Here is a 20,914-nt window from a genome sequence, read left to right as displayed (position 1 = left end):
AATTAACTTCCATTCCGTGGAATCCATCAGGATTAAAACTGTTTGCGAATGCAAATGAGCAGGTCGAGGACTTGGAATCCCTGCATGGAGGAGATTCCCTTATGGTCTCCAGTTAAGAAGACAGAAGACCGAGGCTTTTCTCACCAATGTATTATGTTTCTTCTTCCTTTCAGATACAGTGTTTGGGTATGGGTTTGAGTAAACACTTCGTAGAAGTGTATGGGTACCTCTCCTTTCAGATTGCAGTCATGTGTGCGTGGCCCGTAAGGAGATAGATTAAAATATGCCAGATTTACCTTAGTTGAATTTATCTTTACCATATATCTTTTTGTCCTTTGAGATCAAGATGGAGGAATTATCTGTCATCCAGTATAATTTGTTTTTAGTGTCTTATTCTTGTGTTTGGTTAGCTGCTGTGTGTGTGTGTGTGTGTGTGTGTGTGTGTGTGTGTGTGTTTGTGTGTGTGTATACACTATTCCAATCATTTCAGGAAGTCTTTGTCATTCTTCGCACTGAGTCTACTAGATATATATCTAAATAGTTTTCAGGGACTATAAATATATAGGAGGCTTCCTGTACAAAGAGGTATATGACCACAAGACAAGTGGGATCTGAAATCCAGACTGCACTCTGTTCACAAAACTGTGCCTCCTGAATGAGATGGTTTAATTTGAACTAAGGCATGGGTTTGATATGGGCTTGTAGAGGCCCTGGTACTTCTGTGTTATATGTAAAAATATTTCCTTAATCTTCTGAAACTTGAATTATGTCAAATTTTCCTATTGTCTTTTTTTTTTTCCAATTGTGGTTAAATATATATAAATCAAATTTATCATTTTAACCATTTTAAGTGTGCAATTCTGTGGCATTAAATATATTCACATTTTTCATGCAACCATTTCCACCATCTATTGCCACAGTTTTTTCGTCTTCCCCAACTCCATTAAGTACTATCTCCCTATCCTCCGCCCACTGCCCGGCAACCACTGTTATACTTTCTGTTTCTATGAATTTAACTACTCTAGGTATATCATATAAATGGAATCACACAATAGTTGTCCTTTTGTGACAAGTTTATTTCACGTAGCATAATGTCTTCAAGATTCATCCATGCTGTAACATGTGGCAGAATTTCCTTACTTTTTAAGGCTGAATAATACCCAATTGCATGTATATGACACATTTTTGTTTATCCATTTATCTGTTGGTGGACACTTGGGTCGTTTCCACATTTTGACTGTTATGAGTGATGCTGCTCTGAACATCGGGGTGGTGTACAGCTTTTCCCTGTTTTCATTTCTTTTGGGTATGAACCCAGAAGTGTAATTGCTAGATCATCTGGTAATTCTGTTCATATTTTTTGAGGAACAGCCATGTATTTATCCATAGTGGGTGCATCATTTGATCTTCCCATTAGGAATGCACTAGGACATCCCAATTTCTCCACCTCCTCACCAACACTTGTTATTTCCTCTTGGTTTGCTTTAAAAAATTTTTTATAATAGCGATCCTAAAGGGTATGAAGTTGTATCTCATTGTGGTTTGCATTTGCATTTTCCTAATGATTAGGGGTGTTGAGTATCTTTTTATGTGCTTATTGGCCATTTGTATATCTTCTTTGTAGAAATGTCTATTCAAATCCTTTGCTCATTTTTCAATTGAGTTGTCTTTTTTAGTTATTGAGTTTTAGAGTTCTTATATATATTCTGGATATTAACCCCTTGTCAGATACATGATTTGAAAATATTTTCTGCCATTGCATATGTTGTCTTTTCATTCTGTTGATGATATCCTTTGATTTACAAAGGTTTTAAATTTTGATAAAGTCCATTTTATTTATTTTTTTCTTTTGTTATCTGTGCCTTTTATGACATATACAAGAAATCATTGCCAAATCCAATATCATGAAGTTTTCCCCTATATTTTCTTCTAAATGTTTTATAGTTTCAGATCTAATGGGTAGGCCCTTGATCCGTTTTGAGTTAATTTTTGTACATAGTGTAAGGTAAGGGTCCAATTTCATTTTCTTGCATGTGTATATCCAGTTTCCCCATTTTCTTGATATTTTCAAGATTGTAGACAGTCAGTTTTTCATCAGTATGGGTAATGGCTGGGAGTAAGAGGGAGAATGACCAAAGTCATGGTTGAAGCTAAATTGCACATCTCTATTACCCAGAAATGGATTAACTGGTTTACCAAAGTAAGCGCAACAGGACCAGGTAAGCAGTCATGGCCCCAGAGTCTGGATCATTAGACAGCTGTTGGATCGGTGCACATGGTCAGCTCCTTGATGTGGAGAGTTGAGGGGAAAAGAGCTAGGCCTTCTCTGAAGCTAATCTGGATAAAGAGGAGTAGATTGCGAAAGCTCTGCCCTCAGGTCTTGCCCTTGCCCCTGATGGTACACCAGAACCACAACTGGGCTGCTCTCCTTAGCCATTTTTAGGTCAGTAATGAGCATTGTGCAACTGCTGTCCAATTATATTGTAAACTTAATCAACTTTTGGTATTAAGAGGTAGTTTTATTTTGGCAGAGATAGTAAAGAAAATGTCCTGGTATCTTGAATTTTCAAAGAATTTCTATACTCTATAACACAAGTATTGTTCACCCATACTTGAAGGAGACAGTATACCTGTTTTGGTGGCAGTTATAAAGACAACAGGATCAGAACAGAAAAAATAACAGAGAGTGTGGAAATTGTCAACAGTTGAGAGACAGTACAATTTAATGGGCAAGAATGTGCTGCTTTACCATTTATAAGATGTTTGCTTTGGGCGAGTTGCTTAAACTTTTCCAATCTTTTTTTCTCATTTGTGCAGTGAGAATAATAATAACCAATGCTATGGGTCTTTGTGAGATTAAATGAGATGCAACCTGTATACTGAGTGCTTTGACAAGGCTAGGCCTGGTATAAATGCTCAACTAAGGATCTTTGTCTTCCCTGAGAAGAGATAGCAAGATATATTCTAGAAGGAAGTATAATAAGTCATAAGTCTATTAGTTTGCTTTTATTTTTGTTCCTGCCTATATTGTTGTTGGTCTTTTTAACTATTTCATATAGTCCCAGCTCAGGGTTACTAACATTTGTTTCCTCTTCGGTACTTGTGTCAGAGATTTTCAAGGTTTTGTTTTTTTTTTTCATGGAGATTATCTTTGTAACAAAATAGTTCTTTGAGTTTTTCTTGTACTTATCCACTCACTTAGTTCTTACATTTAAGGACTTTCTCTTTCTTTTAAAGTGCATATTTATGTGTTCCATTTACTGAACTCTTTCCTGCTTATTAACTATCATAGTTTTGTTGACATGTCACTGAGCAATCCTCTTAACCCTTGGCATTGACTCTTCCCAGTGAGAAGAGGGGACGTCCTGGCAGCCTGGAGCGGCATTCGTCCCCTTGTTACAGACCCCAAGTCTGCAGATACTCAGTCCATCTCCCGAAATCATGTTGTGGATATCAGTGAGAGCGGCCTCATCACTATAGCAGGTACGGGGTATTGCCTGGTTATTTGGGTGTGTAATACTTTGGATAGGAACTTTAGTTCAGTGGTCACACTGGAATCTCCTTTAACTCTAACCAGCAAGGATTTTTCTTTTTTTTAATGATTCTGAGTAAATGCTTACATATCTCTTTGCCATATTTATTATAAACAACGAGTAGATTTTGTTATTCATAAGTTGATAAATGGTTAAGTATAAGAAAAATAAGGGGTGGCAACCTAGTGAATTGTTTATCAACTTACTTGTAGGTGGAAAATGGACAACCTATCGATCTATGGCAGAAGATACCATAGATGCTGCAATCAAGGCTCATAATTTGAAAGCAGGACCAAGTAAAACAGTTGGGCTTTTCCTTCAAGGGGGCAAAGACTGGAGCCCCACACTCTACATTAGGCTTGTCCAGGATTACGGACTTGAAAGTGAGGTGGGTATGCATTGCCATGTCGTCTTACTCCACCTAATCTTACTATCGCCAGTAACAGAATCAGCAACCAAGTGACCTCCTGATGTAGAATTTCCTTTTGCTGGCTTCGTTTCTGTCTGCGTACTGGGCGAGTGAACTAATGGAGAAAAGGAAAAAAGGTCTTATTTCTTTTAGTGGACTAAAAGACAACACGCATTTTAGTTTCTATTTTAAAATCTGGGGTTTGTTTGGTTTGTTCCCAGTAGACAGGCCATCCCCAATTCATCCTATTGAGAACATCAGGAAGGCTGTTCTTCAGAAGTAATATTGGGGGCAGAATGAAGCTGAAGCTTCATCAGTCACTGATACAGTGATACATGTGGAGGAGAGTTAGTGCTGGCCTAAGCTTTCGGAGCCCAAGTGGTTTCCTCCCACAGAATCAAAATCTAATACTCTCCTAGAACTATTAGTCACAGGCTGTAAAAAGCTGACAAGAGGAGCACGTACATTTTTTGCTTTGTACCTAGAAGCTATTGATGGTCCAAGTACCTGCCTAATGTAATTTTACTTCCCTAGGTGGCTCAGCATCTTGCCGCAACCTATGGTGACAAGGCTTTTGAGGTGGCCAAAATGGCAAGTGTGACTGGAAAACGGTGGCCCATTGTTGGTGTGCGTCTTGTGTCAGAATTTCCGTACATTGAAGCAGAGGTATGTTAATGGCCGTGTGGGAATTTCCTGTCTACATGGGACACAATTCATCTATTTTTTTTCATCTTCTTTAAAAATTACCATATAGTTAAGTTTTAATGCACATAGGTCAGCTAAAACCTGGAGTAAAATGTCTGCTCAGAACAGATCCTTTCATTTACAAAGTTTTATTTTAACTCCAAAGTGATATTGATAATGGTAACAATAACAAAGAAAATATGTGTTTTTTTTCCTCCACGGAGCTATTCCAAGTCTTGTCAATTTACAGTTGTTTTTCCTTGTGTGAACTTGTGATACAGCTCCTGTATCGCTCATGTGCTGCCTGATGACGTATCCTGTGCTGACATGTCTTGATTTGACACTTGACTTCTCAAAGATTAAGCTTTGTTTCTCATCAAGGATTCACATATTCACATGTTATGAAGCCAGAGACCATGCTTTCTATTTATTTAAAATTCACTGCACCTTAATACCTGGGCATCCAGTAAGCATTTGCTTATTGACTGAAGGTAGGGCTTCTATCATCTGATTACTCTGAGACAGAAATCTTTGGACAGCCTAAAGAGGTCAGACCATAACATTTTAATAATTGTCCTTTGCCGACTCATGTGTGTAAATTAACATCCATATTGTGTATAAGCAAAGAGGTACGTGATTACTGTGGATGGTAAATAACAAGTGATGCGATTTGCATGTTTGTGCCAGATTCTATTCAGAAAGAAGGCATTAACTTTTGTCCAGTTTATCCCAATTTCCAAACCTCCTTTGGCAGACAGATGGGGAACTTGTATGATGTTCCTGTGTCTCATGCTGCTACAGAACCGGAGTTTATAAAGAAAAATATCACTTTTCCTAAACACATTTTTTTTTAGGTGAAACTGCTTCCTCTCTTTTTTAAAAAAAGTCCTAAACGAATCATTTTATTTTAATTCAAACTCAGGTGAAATACGGGATTAAGGAGTATGCCTGCACTGCAGTGGATATGATTTCCCGTCGCACTCGCCTGGCCTTTCTAAATGTCCAGGCAGCAGAGGAAGCCCTACCCAGGATTGTTGAACTTATGGGCAAAGAACTGAATTGGGATGATCATAAAAAACAGGTATTATACGCTCTCTCTCTCTCTCTCTCTCTCTCTCTCTTTCTGTATGTGTGTGTTTGATAATGCTAGGTCCTAGGAAATGGGAAAGATATTCTTGTACCAAAATTTGTTTGTTGTTTCTGGAAAATCTCTTACAGCAAAATGCTCTCAAATTAGTGGTCATAATTCCTGAAAAAGTAAGATAATAATGATTGTGGGTAGAACCTTTTCTGGTTTTCATTGAATACACTCTTAGAATGCATTCTGCAGTGAAATTCACACTCCTGTAAATTTGCCTTTGGTAGGAAATAGTGGTTTTACTGCTTGACCACCAAATGCGTATTGATTTGTGTCATTTGAAATTTTATATTTATATCCAAATTAAAAAAAGAAAGCCAGTGATGCTCAGATGCCCACACATACCACCCTGGCTTGTTGTAATAAACAGAAGATCTTCATGTTTTTAAATTACACCAAAATCTTATGATACGCAAAGTCATTTTCACGTATTTATTCAGAAAATATTTTCTGTACTCATTGGTTCAGTTCTTCTCCCCAGTCTTTCTTGAACCCATTGCATTGAGGCTCTTTTGCTGCCCCTTTGTTGTCGTAGTTCTGGTCACGCTCACCAGTAACCTCCACGTGGCTCAGTATCCTGCTCATCCCTCGGTCCCCTTTCTGCTCACCTCATTAGCGGCATTGACACACGTGATTACTCCCGCTTTCTTGAGCTGCTTTCTGGAGCACCACCTGTCTTAGTCTAATCAGGCTGCTCTAACAGAGTATCACAGACTGGGTGGAGTCAACAACAGGCATTTCTGTCTTTTCAATTCTGGAGGTTGGAAATCTGAGATTAGGGTGCCAGCATGGTTGGATTCTTGTGAGAATACTTCCTGGCTTTCAGATAGCTGCCTTCTTGTTGTGTTTTCACATGGAGGAGAGAGAGAGGGGCACTCCACACTCAAGACTCATCTAAACCTAATTATCTCCCCAAGTCCCCATCTCTGAATACCATCATATTGAGGGTTAAGGCTTCAGCATACGAATTTTGGGGGACAACATTTTATGGAGTTCAGTCCATAAAACCATCTCTCTTGGATCTTCTTCTACCTTCCCCAAACTATTACTGCTACTACTACTGACCTCACCATGTTATAAATAGCTATTCCACCTTTTCGTTGCTTAGGCCTAAATCTTTGTATCATACCTGATCTAAATCCGTCAGCAAACCTTATCATATTTACCTTCAAATAATGGCTTGAATTCAACTGTTTCTTAACACATTCTGCTGCTATCACTCTGATTCAGGCTACCAGCATCTCTTCTGTTACAATAATCCACATAAACCAGGGTCCCTGCTTTAACAACTTCAGTGATTCTATTAAAGCATAAGCCAGATCATTGGATATGTCAGTCTGCAGTTCACAGGGGAGGTCTGAACTGGAGATAGGCGTTTGAGCTGGTATTTAAGTCATCAGACTGGATGAGATCTTATAGGAAGTTCACGTAGTTAGATGACAGCAAGTGGTCCAAAGACGGAGCCCCGAGTACTCCAGAGTTCGGAAGTTGGAGAGAAAAAGAAGAATTCAGGAGAAAGGGAAAATAATAGCTAGTGAGGTTGGAGAAGGTGTGAGGAGACTCGAGAGACAGCTGTGACCCAGAAGGAAAGGAAGAAAGTATTTCAAGACGAGGAAAGTAATCTGCTGTGTCAAATGCTGCTGATAGGTTTAGTCAGATGAGGACTGATAATTAAAAATTTCTTTGCTAAAATACCCTGTCGTATATTCAGAGTAAAGCCAAAGTCATTACAGTGGTTTACAAGTCCTTCATGATCTGGCCACCACCTTTCTGATCCCCCTGGTCTTTTTCCCCCATTCATTCACTCCCCTCCAATCCACAGGTCAAGTTGCTTTTCCTTATTCAAGCCCTGCTAATCTCACTGCCTGGAATGTTCTTCCCTAGATATCCTCGGGACCTACTGCCTCATTTCCTACTAGTCTCTTCTCCAGAGAGGCCTGCCTTAACACCGCTGAATAAAAGATCCCTTTTCCCCCATCTGAATGGCATTTTCTACCCCTTTCCCTACCTTTTTTTTTCCTTCTCTTTAGCATCCATTCCCATTTGACATATCATGCATTTAGTTGTTTATTTGTTGTCTGCCTCTCCTCCAGGAAGTAAGCTCCCCGGAGGAGAAGACGTGAGCTGTTTTGTTTCTATACTCTCCGTGCTCAGCACATGTAGGAGGCCCTAAATAAATATCTACTGAATGAGTGAATGAACATTAGTGAGCATCTATGTCACATGTGTAAGGAAGGATTAGGCACAGGCCCTGTCCTTAAAGTACTCTCATTCTGGTATAGATACCCAGAGATGGTTACATAGCAGAGTCACCTGGGAAATGCACAGGAAAGGGCAGATTTCAAGGACTGATTTAGACTATCCAAGTCAGAGTCTTCAGGGGTGAAACCATGGCCCTACTTTTCAAAAATTCTGTAGTAATTTTAATGCAACATATATAGTGTACTGCTGGTAAAATTCACTGGTTGAAAAGAGCTTCACCTTGATACATCTTTGTCAGGCATAACCTTTATCCCCATTTCATAGTTGAGGAAATTGGCTCAGAGAGTAAGTCCCAGTCACAGTTCATACAACTAGTAAATTGTGCAACTAGGATTGAAACCAGGTTTTCTGATCCGAGAGCATGTGCTTTCTCCACCTTGCCCTGTTGTCTCTGCATTGGCGGGACTGGTTTATAGCTCTTTCGGTTTTGAGTTTTGGTTTGATCAACAAAAGCTATATACAGAGGCAACACAGAATGAAACTTACTCCTGTGCTACTGCCAATCATTTTTGCCATCTAGGATTGAGGATAATGTGTTCCTGTAAAAATTATGATTGGAATGATTTGAATATGCAGGAAGATATTTTGTGCCAGGAATTCAGGCTGTAGGAGGTAGGAAGGAGGAAGATTCTTTAAACTGGTTGTATTTGACCCTTCCTAGGAAACAAGATTTAACTTCAGTTCAGATTTTATGAGCAGATTTATGTACTCAGAAATATTCTCCCACCCCCCTCAACAAAGAAACAGAAATAAAAGACTTAAAGTTATTACTCAGTATCTGAGACATAGGGGTGTTATTAAGGACGGTGAACAGTAGCGAGAACAAAGGAGAGGGAAAAAAAAGAAGAAGAATTAAAGGTTAGAAAGCTGGACTTCTGAGAAAAGGTTAAAAGCATTGGGATTATTTAACCTGCAAAATGAAAGAGGAACAAAGTGATAAATAACTCTCCATAGATGAATTGTGGTTGTTTTTACCAGTCAATACTTAATGAGTGACTTGTATACTGAGTATTTTACTAAATATTTTAGGGGAATAAAAAATAGCTCATAGTTTCTAGGAGCTTGAAATCTAATTGAGTGTTTACAACACGTATATACCTTCGAAATGTATGTATGTTTTTCAAAATTTAGAGAAAGATCTAGAGAACTGTCACTCAAGACCAAATCCAGCCAACCTGGAAAAACCAATTAGGGAGGAAGGTGTCTGGGGGAGTTGGGGATTGACAGGAGATGCTGGGGATATTTAGAGAATGGGACACTGCCAAATTGTGTTCCACAGGGTATAAATTAATGTAAGTCAAAAGATGACTACATGGTCAAAAGAGTTTAGAAAATTCTGAGTTAAACAAAATAAACCTTTTTTTTTTTTTTAAATGCAGATAACTTGGCACCTTTAAAATGCTTAAATGCATTGTCAGTTTCCAAAAGGGGAGTTATTCAGAGGCAGACCTTTTTGGAAGGGCTAAGGGAGAGAAAGATGAGTATTGCCTGAGACATATTTTGGGAAATGCTGCCATAGTATTTGGTAAGGTACATTTTACATAGCCTTCAGACAAAACATACTGAATTTCATTGAGAGACTTTACAGAGAAGACCACTTAAGCAGATTGAGAGAGTCTCAAAACAAGAAATTCTTTCAAAATTGATTCCAGTGAGGAAGAAGAAACAGAGTGTCTCTGAACAAAAGCAAGCTGCTAAACAGCAAATTTAAAACAGAGGGACTACAAGTGCTAAACAATGAAAAGATATGCAGGAATAATATGGATATATATGAATAGTGTCAGGAATTGACTGAATGTTGGACAAAATGCTAAGGACACAAATAATAACTTTTAAAAATGGAAAAGAATGCAAGTAAGGCCTAACCTAGGTTATTACTTAAGGTGACTGGCACCGTGTTCCTGAATTCTAGAGAAAAGGGAGAACTTTTCAACTCATAGTTTAATACCCATGATTTTCTTTTTGGTCAAGGAGAATGATTTTCAGTGTGAAAAGAGCAAAATAAATATTGGTAAGAGGAAATAGATATTCAAATATGCGTTTGCTCTAAATGAGTTTGTGTGCCAACCTAGAAAAATTATACCTGAGGGTGTTCAAAGAATTTGCAGATGGAATTTATTTAACTACCTTTGAGCTTTAAAATATTGTAGCAAATAGGAACAGAACCGTAGAAGACAGAAGGTGGGCAAATGTAGTACCAAATTCCAAAAAGACAGAGGAGAGGAAAATGTAGTTTTTAACCTATAAATCAGTGGTCTTAGCATTGATCTTGGACAATTTTCTGGATTCTGGCATTTTAAGTTTATTGTATCAGTGTTTAGCAAGGAGTAGGTGATCACTGGATGCTAGTAAGGAATTATTCAGGAAAAATCATTTCAGACATTTCATTTTCTTTTCATAAAGAACAACAAGATTGTTAGGTCAGGGAAATGTTATAGACATAATATATTTGAATTCCTTAAAGCATTTTATGAAGCCCCATGTGATATCTTTTTTAAATTGGTGGATTTGTAATCAGGCAAATAATCACTGTTTGCCTCAGAAGAGGTCTTTGGTATCAGGTCATGAGGACTCTGTCCTTGGTTTGACCTAGTCTACCTTGCTTCAAGTGCTTAGATTATAATGTTGATGGCATGCATCTTTGGGATACCAATAACCTGAAACTGGAAGGAGAGTGAATGATGACAAATTGAAGCAATGAGTGAAATTTCATTAGGTATAATTTAATAGAGATAAACGGCAAACCTTGCATTAGGTAGGAAAAAACTCCATCCATTCATGATAAATTTGATGAAGCTTAACAGTAGCACATGTGAAAACAAAATATGTTTTTGTGTAAACTGAATCATAGCAGTTAACAGTAGATCATGGCTGCCCCCTATGCAATTACACTCATAAGCTGCATTACTAGAAATCGTATCTCCAGACTGATGAAGCTGATAGTTACTCCTTTCTAGGTACCTGCTAATCCCAAACAAACTGGAAGAACTGCAAAGAGATGGGTTTAATCTCAACATAAAAACTTCCTGTAATTGGAGCCATCCCTTTATGGGCATGGGCTACTTTCAGTGGTAGTGAGCTATTGCCCTATTCTTTAGATGGAGACCTCATGCTTCCAGTTTTGGAATGTAAAGAAAATTTAGGGTTAGGAAGATACATTGAGTGACTTCTAGGGAAAAAGTCCCCTCCAGCTTTGAAATTCCGTGATACCTGGCTTGACGGAGTATGCATAAATACATAGGGAATGAAGGGACATGAATCAAAGAAGAGCTTGTTCTTGGAGGGAAGCATCAGAGATGCCTTTTCCAAGGAAATGAATCTTGAATTAGTTTTGTAGAAAATGGCCGGGTAAAATTGGTGCAATGGAAAAATAATTTCATTTATAACTGGTGGATTTTCTTGTATGAAGAATAATCTGCCAGTGAAGAATGCCCTTGATGACTTCATAGAGAAGTTTTTCAGAGAAGTTGTATATATCATGTGTATGTATGCATATATATTTATATAATACATATTGTATATTATATATTTTATGTATATATTAGCTGAGATAATTTTTTGACATTCCTAATTATTTATATTTTTCCTATTATATATATTTATTTTATTTATATCAAAATATATGTATCTATATAAATTACATATATTTCTCCTAAGAGAAAGGAAAGTAGGAAGGCAATAATCTCAGAAAAAAGTATGTCTTCCCAAGAAAAAGGAGGAAAGTCACCGATCACTTACGTAAGGTCCTTTGATGAGAAGACTAGGAAATTTCCTACTTGTATTAGTAAACTTTCTCTAGGTTATGCTGTAAAACAAACAATTTCAAATCTCGTTGGTTTACTATGGCAAGCACTTATTTTTCAATCATATTACATGAAGGCTGCGTGTTAGCTATTATGGCTCTTCTCTGTGTTCTAGAGTGGCTTCAGATCTCTCCGATTTATACCCTTCTCATGGCATAGGAGCAAGAGAGGCAAAGCCATGTTGTGCAGTTGCTTTCAAGTTTTTATTCAGAAGTGGCATAATATATTTTTATAATATATATTGTATATTATATATTTTATGTATATATTAGCTGAGATAATTTTTTATCATGTCCATTCATGTCCCATTCGCCAAAGTTAATCACATGTCCAAGCTAACATCAGTGGGGCCGAGAAATAAATTTACAGGGGGGAGAAGTGTGTACTGTACTATTCGTATGTAAAAGGGAGGAAAAAGATGTTTGTGAACAATACACAGTACAATAGAGTCATTTTGGAAGTTTTTAGATGGGAGACTGACATGATGTAAACTAAGAAAGACAGTGTTCTCAGCAATAGTATCAACTGAGGCTGGGGACATTGAAAACACGAAGGGTAACTAGTCAGGATAGCTTGTTTATTCACATGACTGTAACTTCCACCCAACTATCAGGATCCTAGTGACAAAATTTCAGAATAGCTAATCTCATGTCTGTCTTGATAGTAGTTGTTCAAGTCCTAGGTGTCTTTTTCACTTTTAATTGCTGTCACCGAACTACAAGAATTGGGTCCTGGAAATTTTGCTAGTCAATACTGTGGAAGAATATTCAGCATTAAAAAGAAATAAACCATTAAAACACGCAACAACATGGATGAATTTCAGAATCATTATGCTACATGAAAGCAGTCAAACACAAAAAGCTACCTACGATATGAACCATTTTATATGAAATTCTAGAAAAGGCAAAACTGTGTTGACAAAAAGCTGATCAGTTGTTGCCTGGGACTAGCGGTCAGGGGAAGAAATGAACTGCAAACGGGCAGAAGGTAGTTTTTTTACAGGATAGAAATGTCCTAAAGGTTGATCATGGTCGAGTGTACATCAAACAACATACCTAAAATAGGTGAATTTTATTGAATATAAATTATACTTCAATAAAACTTGGAGAAATAAAAGATTGTGCTGGTCAGATAAATGAGCATCAGCTCCTTTTTAGAAAACCAAAAGAAAAATAATACCTTTTTCCGTAACTCTTTGAACTTTATGTGTCTGTGTTTTAGGAAGAACTTGAAACAGCCAAGAAGTTTCTGTATTATGAAATGGGCTACAAATCTCGATCAGAACAGTTAACAGATAGCTCTGAAATTAGCCTACTGCCTTCAGACATTGACAGGTACTTTTAATAAGTTTCTATATATCTTTTTTTTCCCTTCACCTACGTAAGTAAATTTTTCCAATATTCAATGTTGTGTTCCAGGTATAAGAAGAGATTTCATAAGTTTGATGCAGACCAAAAGGGCTTTATTACCATTGTCGATGTTCAGCGTGTATTAGAGGTAATATTTTTTTGGTTCACTATCTTTGATAGCAAAAGAATATAAAGATTATATGAGATAATTTCTTTCATCTAGTGCTTTCTAGCACTAGAAAATAAGTAATATTTTCTTAATTTTTGAAAGGTTGGTGACATTAATGAAGGGATTTGCATAATTATTAATTAAAACTCATTATTTTGTGATTTTCTTTTATTTAGAATATCAATATCCAAATGGATGAAAATACACTGCATGAAATTCTGAATGAAGTGGATTTGAACAAAAATGGACAAGTTGAACTCAATGAATTTTTGCAGGTGAGTTGTAGTGAAAGGAAACAAGTGTAGTGAAAGGAAACAACTTTCTATCTCTTGGTTGTCAATAGGTGTGCAAGAATAGATTTTTAAGTCCACACAGTTGTCACTTCCTTCTTAAAAAGAAAAGTTAACTTAAAGCCAGCAAAGGCTAGTATGTCCGCCCTCAAGGATGAGGCGCTACATGGTGCATGTTCTTTTTTTTTTCTTTTTATAAGACACATTCTGTTGTGTTGGACAATTTAGATTAAATCCAAGTTAATTATGGCTTAAAGGGCTGAATAAGAAATATACTTTTTAAAGAAGTTAGTCATGGAATACCACTGGTAAACAATTCTTTACCTGCTTCAAAAGAGGTAACAATATTTCTGATGCTGAAAACAATTTTTTTTTGATGGGTAAAGTTTTAAAAAATCATAGTTGTATTTGTTTGAAAATCATATTCATTTGAGAATCTGAAGTGTAATTATTATATTCTTACATTAAAAAGAATCTGAAAAACGAAAAAGAAATAATGCATTCTGGGGTCAAGACCAAATATAATTCAAGCATATCTATTTTCAAAATTTTCACTTACCCAAGGCTCAATTGTTTAATCCTAACTATGAAGGAAATACATTCTGTTACTTTAACTTCAAACTGGATGCTCTGCATCATTCCTTAAAAGAGAGAAATTCAACAAACCCATACATTATTTGTACCGGCCCGTAGGACTCTGATCATATGAAGAATGTATTGGTTTCCAAGCAGCCAGGCTTTTTCTGTAGTGCTTCTTGGGCAGGTATTTCAAATGAATGCCAGATATTGCTTGCACCATGGCAATGATGAATGCTGAACATGAAATAAATTAATGCTGGGGATTTTGGTCAATGTCAGCCCTTTCTTCACTGTGTCAAGTTAAACAAACAAGATCAAGGCAAAGGAAATGGTAATTGTCTCTCTGGAGATGAGCTGCAGATAAGAGCATTGTTGAATCTAAATGCAGAAAATTTTCACAGGTTGTGTCCAGCATTACAAAAAAGAATGTTTAGTTCTTCAGCTTACTGTTTAACTAAGTGCACATTTTAAATTGAGTTTAAAATTTATGCTTGGGAATAGAAACTACTGAATACATGTTTTCGGTCTAGTTTTTTCTTGACAATGTTTTATTGTTTGTCTCAGGATTTTAGAAAACTTTTTTGAAATAGCTTATGTTTCATTTCATGTGTGTTGTAAATAAACAACAGCATTTAGGGAAGGAAGACTTGGGGTTTTAGAAACAATAAGAATCTAATTTTATAGTTATGCTATGTGGTTTGTGTTTTAAGTAATTTTCTTGAGTGCAGTAGAGTTAAACACAAAATAATTTAAACCATCTGCAGGTTTTCTTGTACAGTTTTAATAATTGAGCATTTCTTACTTCTTGTCCAACTCTAAATGAAAGAGACTATTCATGCTTCTACTAAGTACAAATACACAGTGTAATTTTCAACTTAAAAAATGCTGACCGTATTTCTCATGAAATATATTCACACCCAAATGTTATTTTTTTCTTGTAATATGGTTTCAAGATACGTGTAATGTTTATAGAAAAGTTTGAATTATTAAAGGTTTGTATATCATATAATGTTTATGGATAAAAGAAAAAACTCTAGTTCTAGTAATTTTGTTAGTTCTGATAAACTTTGAGGGTCTTCATGAAATCAGAGACAAAACAAACAAATTGTTCTATCTTTAGATGTCACCATTATTTTTTGCTACATCATTCATCAGATCAAAGTATGTTTTCAGGTTTTTTTTTTAATACAATGTTTTCTTTTTCTGAAGATTAAGAGCCCATGTTTATCTAATTAAACATGCTTTTGAATATAGATACGATTTGTCAATAATCCTCATGGAAGAATGACTATAGGTATGGCATGGTTACATGACTTTATGTCTAGGTTTTTACTCTACTGCTACTTCGGCATATAGGAGTCCATCTCTAATAAGCAATAGCTTATAAAACTAGCTTTCAGTAAGGTCATGACATTCTGATCCAGTACCTTGGCAGATGCCTCTGACTCATTCAGAGCCATTTTTAAGAAATGTATCTTTGTAGGCTAAAAACTAAAACCCTAAAAATATTTTGAGAATTTATGTGTATATTTTTTATGGTGAATGGCTAAATCAATTCTTTTTAAAATAAATAAATAAATAAAGATTGGGGAAGCTATACTGAGAAAAGCAAATAGTTAAAACCACATCAACTTAAAAAGGAGAACAAAAAACCTCCCCATGCTCATAATTGCAAAGTGCGTTCCAGATTAAAGGCCTTTGCCCGCCGCCTGCATGTAATTTCAAGACTAATTCTGATTTTATCCATTGGATAAAAATGACTTAGCAAAAATCTGGGCTGTGCAGTGCTTTTAATTCTTAAGGTAGATCTTTGGGTCCATTTTCAAGGACTTAAATGTGAATTACTTTATCAAGTCTTTAAGGAATTTGGATTTAGGGGACTTGAAGTTGTCAAAGTACAGTAACATTATAAAAGAGTAGTTAAATATAGGTCATGGTTTGTCTTTGCTCAATTGCTGAGATTCATTTTTAAGAATTTTAAACCGAACTCAAAGAGCCAATATTTGAGTTACTCAGAAAAATATGTATCCTGAGCACAGTAAGGGGCAAAAAGTGATGCATTCCATTTGCATTTCAAGGCAGGCTGATTTGCTAGGTGGGTATAGTTTTTGCACCAGTGGTGAAATACCTGCTCCTTCCCCCCATTTTGAAATGTTCAAAAATTGTACTCTCCTTATTTGAGCTGTAGTACCTGCTAAGGCTTTTGACGGAGCACTTAATTACTTTTGCCTGCGGCAAAGGTAACCATTAAAATGCAGTGAAGAAGGGGGAGTAAACTGGCTGCCTTCTGAATCTGTTACATATTTTTTCTTTAAGCTGATGAGTGCTATTCAAAAAGGAAGGGTGTCTGGCAGCCGACTGGCAATACTAATGAAAACAGCAGAAGAGAACCTGGAGGGACGGGTTCCCATTCCGGTGGACCGAAGTTGTGGAGGACTGTGAGTGTGACCAGAAAAGCTGGAGCCAGCAAACACAGGAACAACAGATCATCATGTAACGAGAGGTGACTTACAGCACTCCAAATAGTGGATATGGATAGCTGCTGATTTTGAACATTCCAAAGCTTTAGGATGTTGATGTGTACCCTTTATTTGTATTTGCCCTTCCATCTATCTTCTAAAAAGTGTATTTTACCTTTTTCGCATTTTCAATACACCCTGACTGAATATTTTGTATCCATTTTGTGACCTGTTAGACTGGACATGCTCCCTTTTTGTGTGTTTATTCATTTATTCTACTTCAGTTCTAGAGGCAGAATATTTTGGCTGAAATTGGAAAAAGCTGGAAAAGTTTTATGACATACACAAAGCTCTGGACATTAAGCTTATAGGTGGTATTTGTTCTTAAAAGAAATTGAGCAAGGAGTGACCTGTTAAAACGATAGTTTCTGGAGACCTCCCAGCTCCTTCTTCCTCCTGCTTGTCTGTCTTCCTCATCTAAACGATATTGTACAATTTTATTTCTAGAGCATAACTGGCAAAACTGCAGAGGGAAGGAAAAGTTTAGATCTGGTTATAGGAGCAAGTCTCAGAGAAACTCTAAAAGCTTCCAGAATCACAGGTATAAGATAAGGATAGCATTGACATTTGCTGGGAGTTACCGTGATAGTTCCATCCCAGAAATTCATCCCCCCCCCCCCCCCCCCCCCCCGTCACTGCTGGTTTTTCTTTGACTATTATAGTTGCCAGAAAGATTCTTGCTTTTCTTACTTTAAAACCAGCATTTCAGTGGTAAATTGGATATAATGGGATGAAACTAAATTTCTCAAATCTTCACAGTAGTAATAAATTTACGGATTAAAAACCTGTGTTTTATATCGACAGATGATAGCATAATTTTCAATCTCCAAATCCTAAATCTTAGAGCATGTGATATTGTCAAATGTGGCCTATTTTGCTTAGTTTATTGCATCATTTTGGGGGATTATTTGTAAACAGGTAGTAACGAGGGTAGAAATAGCCTTTAGGTAGCGTTATTTATAATTATTTGTAAAAAGGCACAACACTGCAATATTCAAAGTTATTTTGGTTGCTTAAAGCCTTTCTCATTCTGTACTCAGTGCAAAAGTTCTCTGTCAACCAAAAAGAAAAAGAAAATACACACACACACACACACACACACACACACACTACAAAGACACAAAACAAAAACAAAAATTAATCTGCATTGACTTTAACAAATAGTGTATTAAATTTAAAGGGCCAATCTGGCATGCTTTTGCAGTAATTTAATGGCATTTTAGCCAGTCATCTGAATGTTTATTTATTCATTGTGCTTCCTTTTGTGAAGTTAACTACCTACTTTTTGTTTCTTAAGATCAGGTTGTGCAAGTAATAGGAAATCTAATCCTTCATTTAATGTCAGGTTCTCATTGCGCAGGCTTAAAATCTTGATTTTTAAACTGGAACATAAAACACTTTGTGCTGTTATTTTTATTTATGTCAACCTTGTGGAATATCTTTAGGCCTCATTCTAGTGGGGTATAAGCCTCTCTGTCATAATAGAAACACTGGAAATTCACTCACCTAAGCCCCCACCTTCACCGCTGAAACAGTTAAGAGAGCATCTTCACTCATTTTGTTTTTAAAGGATGTTTAGACTTGCCACTTCCTAAAGGAAAACCTAAAGAGCAAGTGATGCTCCCAGGTACCACTGTGAACTTCTTTCAAGGTGTGGATTTTTTACACTGGCTTTTATTTGATTTTTTTAAATAATGGAAGCATGTGACTTTTGTAATTTAGTGTTTTTCTATCACTGTTTAGAATCCAGTGACACTGACTAGATAGAAGAGCTGTCCTTTAAAACATTACAGATGACGTACCACAATATTGTACATTTGTGCTCTCTCTCTTTTTCTCTCTTTTTCTTTTTCTAGTTAGAGCAAGAAAAGAATGAGTTGTGTCCTCCCTGAATCCATTACAGTAGGGACTGGGCTTATAACCTGACTGGCCTGAGCACAGCTGTATTTGTCACACAGGCCTTGTTTGTGCACGCTTTGCTATGAGTGAAGTTCCTTTAAGGACAAAGAAAAGTGCACTTTTCTTCTTTTGAACATATCTGCTTTTGCTTAAAATCTGCTAATGCTAAAACATACGCTCCTTCACCCGTACCAGAGACTCGTCTTGGAAATGAGCTGGTTCCAAGTCTTTACTGTGAATAAAGCACTCCTGCATTTTTGTGTGAGTTCTTAATGAAATCTGGACAGCTTCTTTACCTGATGTCAAAAAAGATGAAAAGAAATGGGGGATGAGCCCCTTCAACGCCTATTCCAAACCCAAGAGAATTTTTTTTGCCTTTTCATAAAAATATGATGTTAGGTGATTCTGTTGGGGTGGGGGTGGGGTGTGCAGAGATTGTCTTTTTATCATCAAGTGATTTCTTTCAAGAGCCTTTAAGGGGATTCAGGTGAAGGAACCCCCCATCTGTGGTAGAAAGCCGGACGCTCCTTTAGGAAGCCCGTAGCACAGTCAGAACAGAAGTGCTAATGCTGGATTGTTTGTTAAGCCAAGGCTGCTTGCCTCTTACCCATCAGGCTTGCAATAGTCTCGCTTTCAATCAATTTATGCTGAGTCTAACTTTAGGATTTCTACTATTAAAGCACGCTCCCTATTCTGCTTTAGTTTCTGGCTTTGTTTTGTCTTTTCCAAATTATGTAGCTTACTGCTCACTCTTTTGTACGACGAAAATTTCATTCTGACTTTTACTAAACATACTCTAAGAATGATCGTTGATCTTATTTTCTTCCTTTTTATGTATTTGTAACAATTTTGGCATATGAATGTAATAATATTGACGTCCACGATGCTATAACTTGTGCTGTTTTGCATTATTCAACTCTTTTTAGGGAGTAAAAAGCCCTACTGTGTTTTTAAAGAATATCAAGTATAAGCCCAGTACTGGAGTGGATATACACACTGCATGTTTTCATATGTGGCACTTTTATGTATCCTATTGGGTTATTGTTCTAGATTGGACTGTTAAATACTATGTTTGAGGCTGGGTTGTCATTTTTATAACTGTCTTGGTGTTTTACCGCCGTTATTTATTACTTTTGATATACAGAATGAGCTGCATGCATTTATAGAGCAATAAGAGGATGTATTTAATGTGCCTTGTTTTTAACTGAATAAGAACTGAAAGCATGAATCAATAAAACTGATTAAAATGGTCCATTTGCTGGCATTTTAATGTTACTTGCAGTCAGAGAAATAACTTTGATTACTGTTGAAGTTTTAAAAAGTTTGAAAATATTTTCACAAACTATATCTTTCATGGCACTTACACATTAATTCTTTTAGCTTGATATTTTGTAATTTGATCTAAAAAGTGAATCTCTGCATAGACAGCTGTAATTTTATGAGTCTGCCAGGATTATTTGTATTAATTTGTTGCTGGAGCCTTTAGGGCATGACATCTGTATTTGTGCAATCCTATTCTAAAATTACAGTCATTCTATTACAACTCAGCTGAATTTTTTATTCCTTTCCTTTTTTTTTCTTTTGGTCAACCAGAGCCTTTTAGCCTGAGTGTTCCCAGGCACACTGATGAATTTTATCATAACTAAAATCAATAGAAATGAATGGGAAAGATTACATAATCCATTTTGATCATCTTACATGTCAAGTTAGTGCGGGGTTGCCAAGTGTTGATAAATGCTCTGACAGAAAAAATGCTATATATTTTCATTGTCAGTAAATCAGTAAAGCTGTTACCAGTTTTAACACAAATTTTGTAATGCCCATGTTATTTTATAGGTTTTAATTTACACATGTATGTGGAACATGCTTCCATTTGTGGTTTAGATGTGCTGCCTCCTGGTTTTGCATGCTCAAAGGCATGTGTGAGCTTCTGAAGTTTCTTTGAAATTGTGTGGAATATGCCAAAGCCATGGCTCCTAGACAGACTTGTAACAATGAACTGTGTGTTCAGTGCTCGGAAAAAAATATACAGCAGCTCAAAACATTGTTCACTGATCTAGCTTATCAAATTTTATAGCACTTTAAAATTTCTCAACATAAAATTTGTCAAAATAGATTGCTCCCAGTTTTCGAAATGTATAACATTCATGGTAATCAAAGAAAGGGGAATGGATATTAACATCAATATTTTGCAATCTTTGTGAACAGCACGTTATCACTGGTGTCAGTCTTCACCCGATGACGTTTGACTTAGGAAGGAAGGAAACAACAAAAGTTTTA

The 20,914-nt window shown here is 36.5% G+C and overlaps 1 protein-coding gene across 3 annotated transcripts in view; it reads left to right on the top strand.

Moving 5' to 3' along the window:
* The window catches only part of GPD2 (glycerol-3-phosphate dehydrogenase 2), a 134,133-nt gene extending 113,769 nt beyond the window's left edge, over nt 1-20,364 (top strand). For 2 of the 3 annotated variants that reach the window (XM_033112235.1, XM_033112234.1), the window contains exons 10-17: nt 3,349-3,483; nt 3,746-3,921; nt 4,477-4,608; nt 5,549-5,707; nt 13,051-13,163; nt 13,248-13,326; nt 13,524-13,622; nt 16,533-20,363. In XM_033112235.1, coding sequence (XP_032968126.1) covers nt 3,349-3,483; nt 3,746-3,921; nt 4,477-4,608; nt 5,549-5,707; nt 13,051-13,163; nt 13,248-13,326; nt 13,524-13,622; nt 16,533-16,658 — 1,019 coding nt within the window. In that variant the 3' untranslated portion in view covers nt 16,659-20,363. Of the gene's footprint in view, nt 1-3,348; nt 3,484-3,745; nt 3,922-4,476; nt 4,609-5,548; nt 5,708-13,050; nt 13,164-13,247; nt 13,327-13,523; nt 13,623-16,532 lie in introns of all 3 variants that reach the window. The other variant, XM_033112236.1, reaches the window with a different exon arrangement.
* The last annotated feature ends 550 nt before the right edge of the window (nt 20,365-20,914 follow it).

This window comes from Rhinolophus ferrumequinum, chromosome 8, assembly GCF_004115265.2.
Source record: "Rhinolophus ferrumequinum isolate MPI-CBG mRhiFer1 chromosome 8, mRhiFer1_v1.p, whole genome shotgun sequence".
Classification (NCBI taxonomy): Eukaryota; Metazoa; Chordata; class Mammalia; order Chiroptera; family Rhinolophidae; genus Rhinolophus; species Rhinolophus ferrumequinum.
Note: the sequence above shows the minus strand (reverse complement) of the source record. Positions and strands in the feature narration are given on the sequence as shown.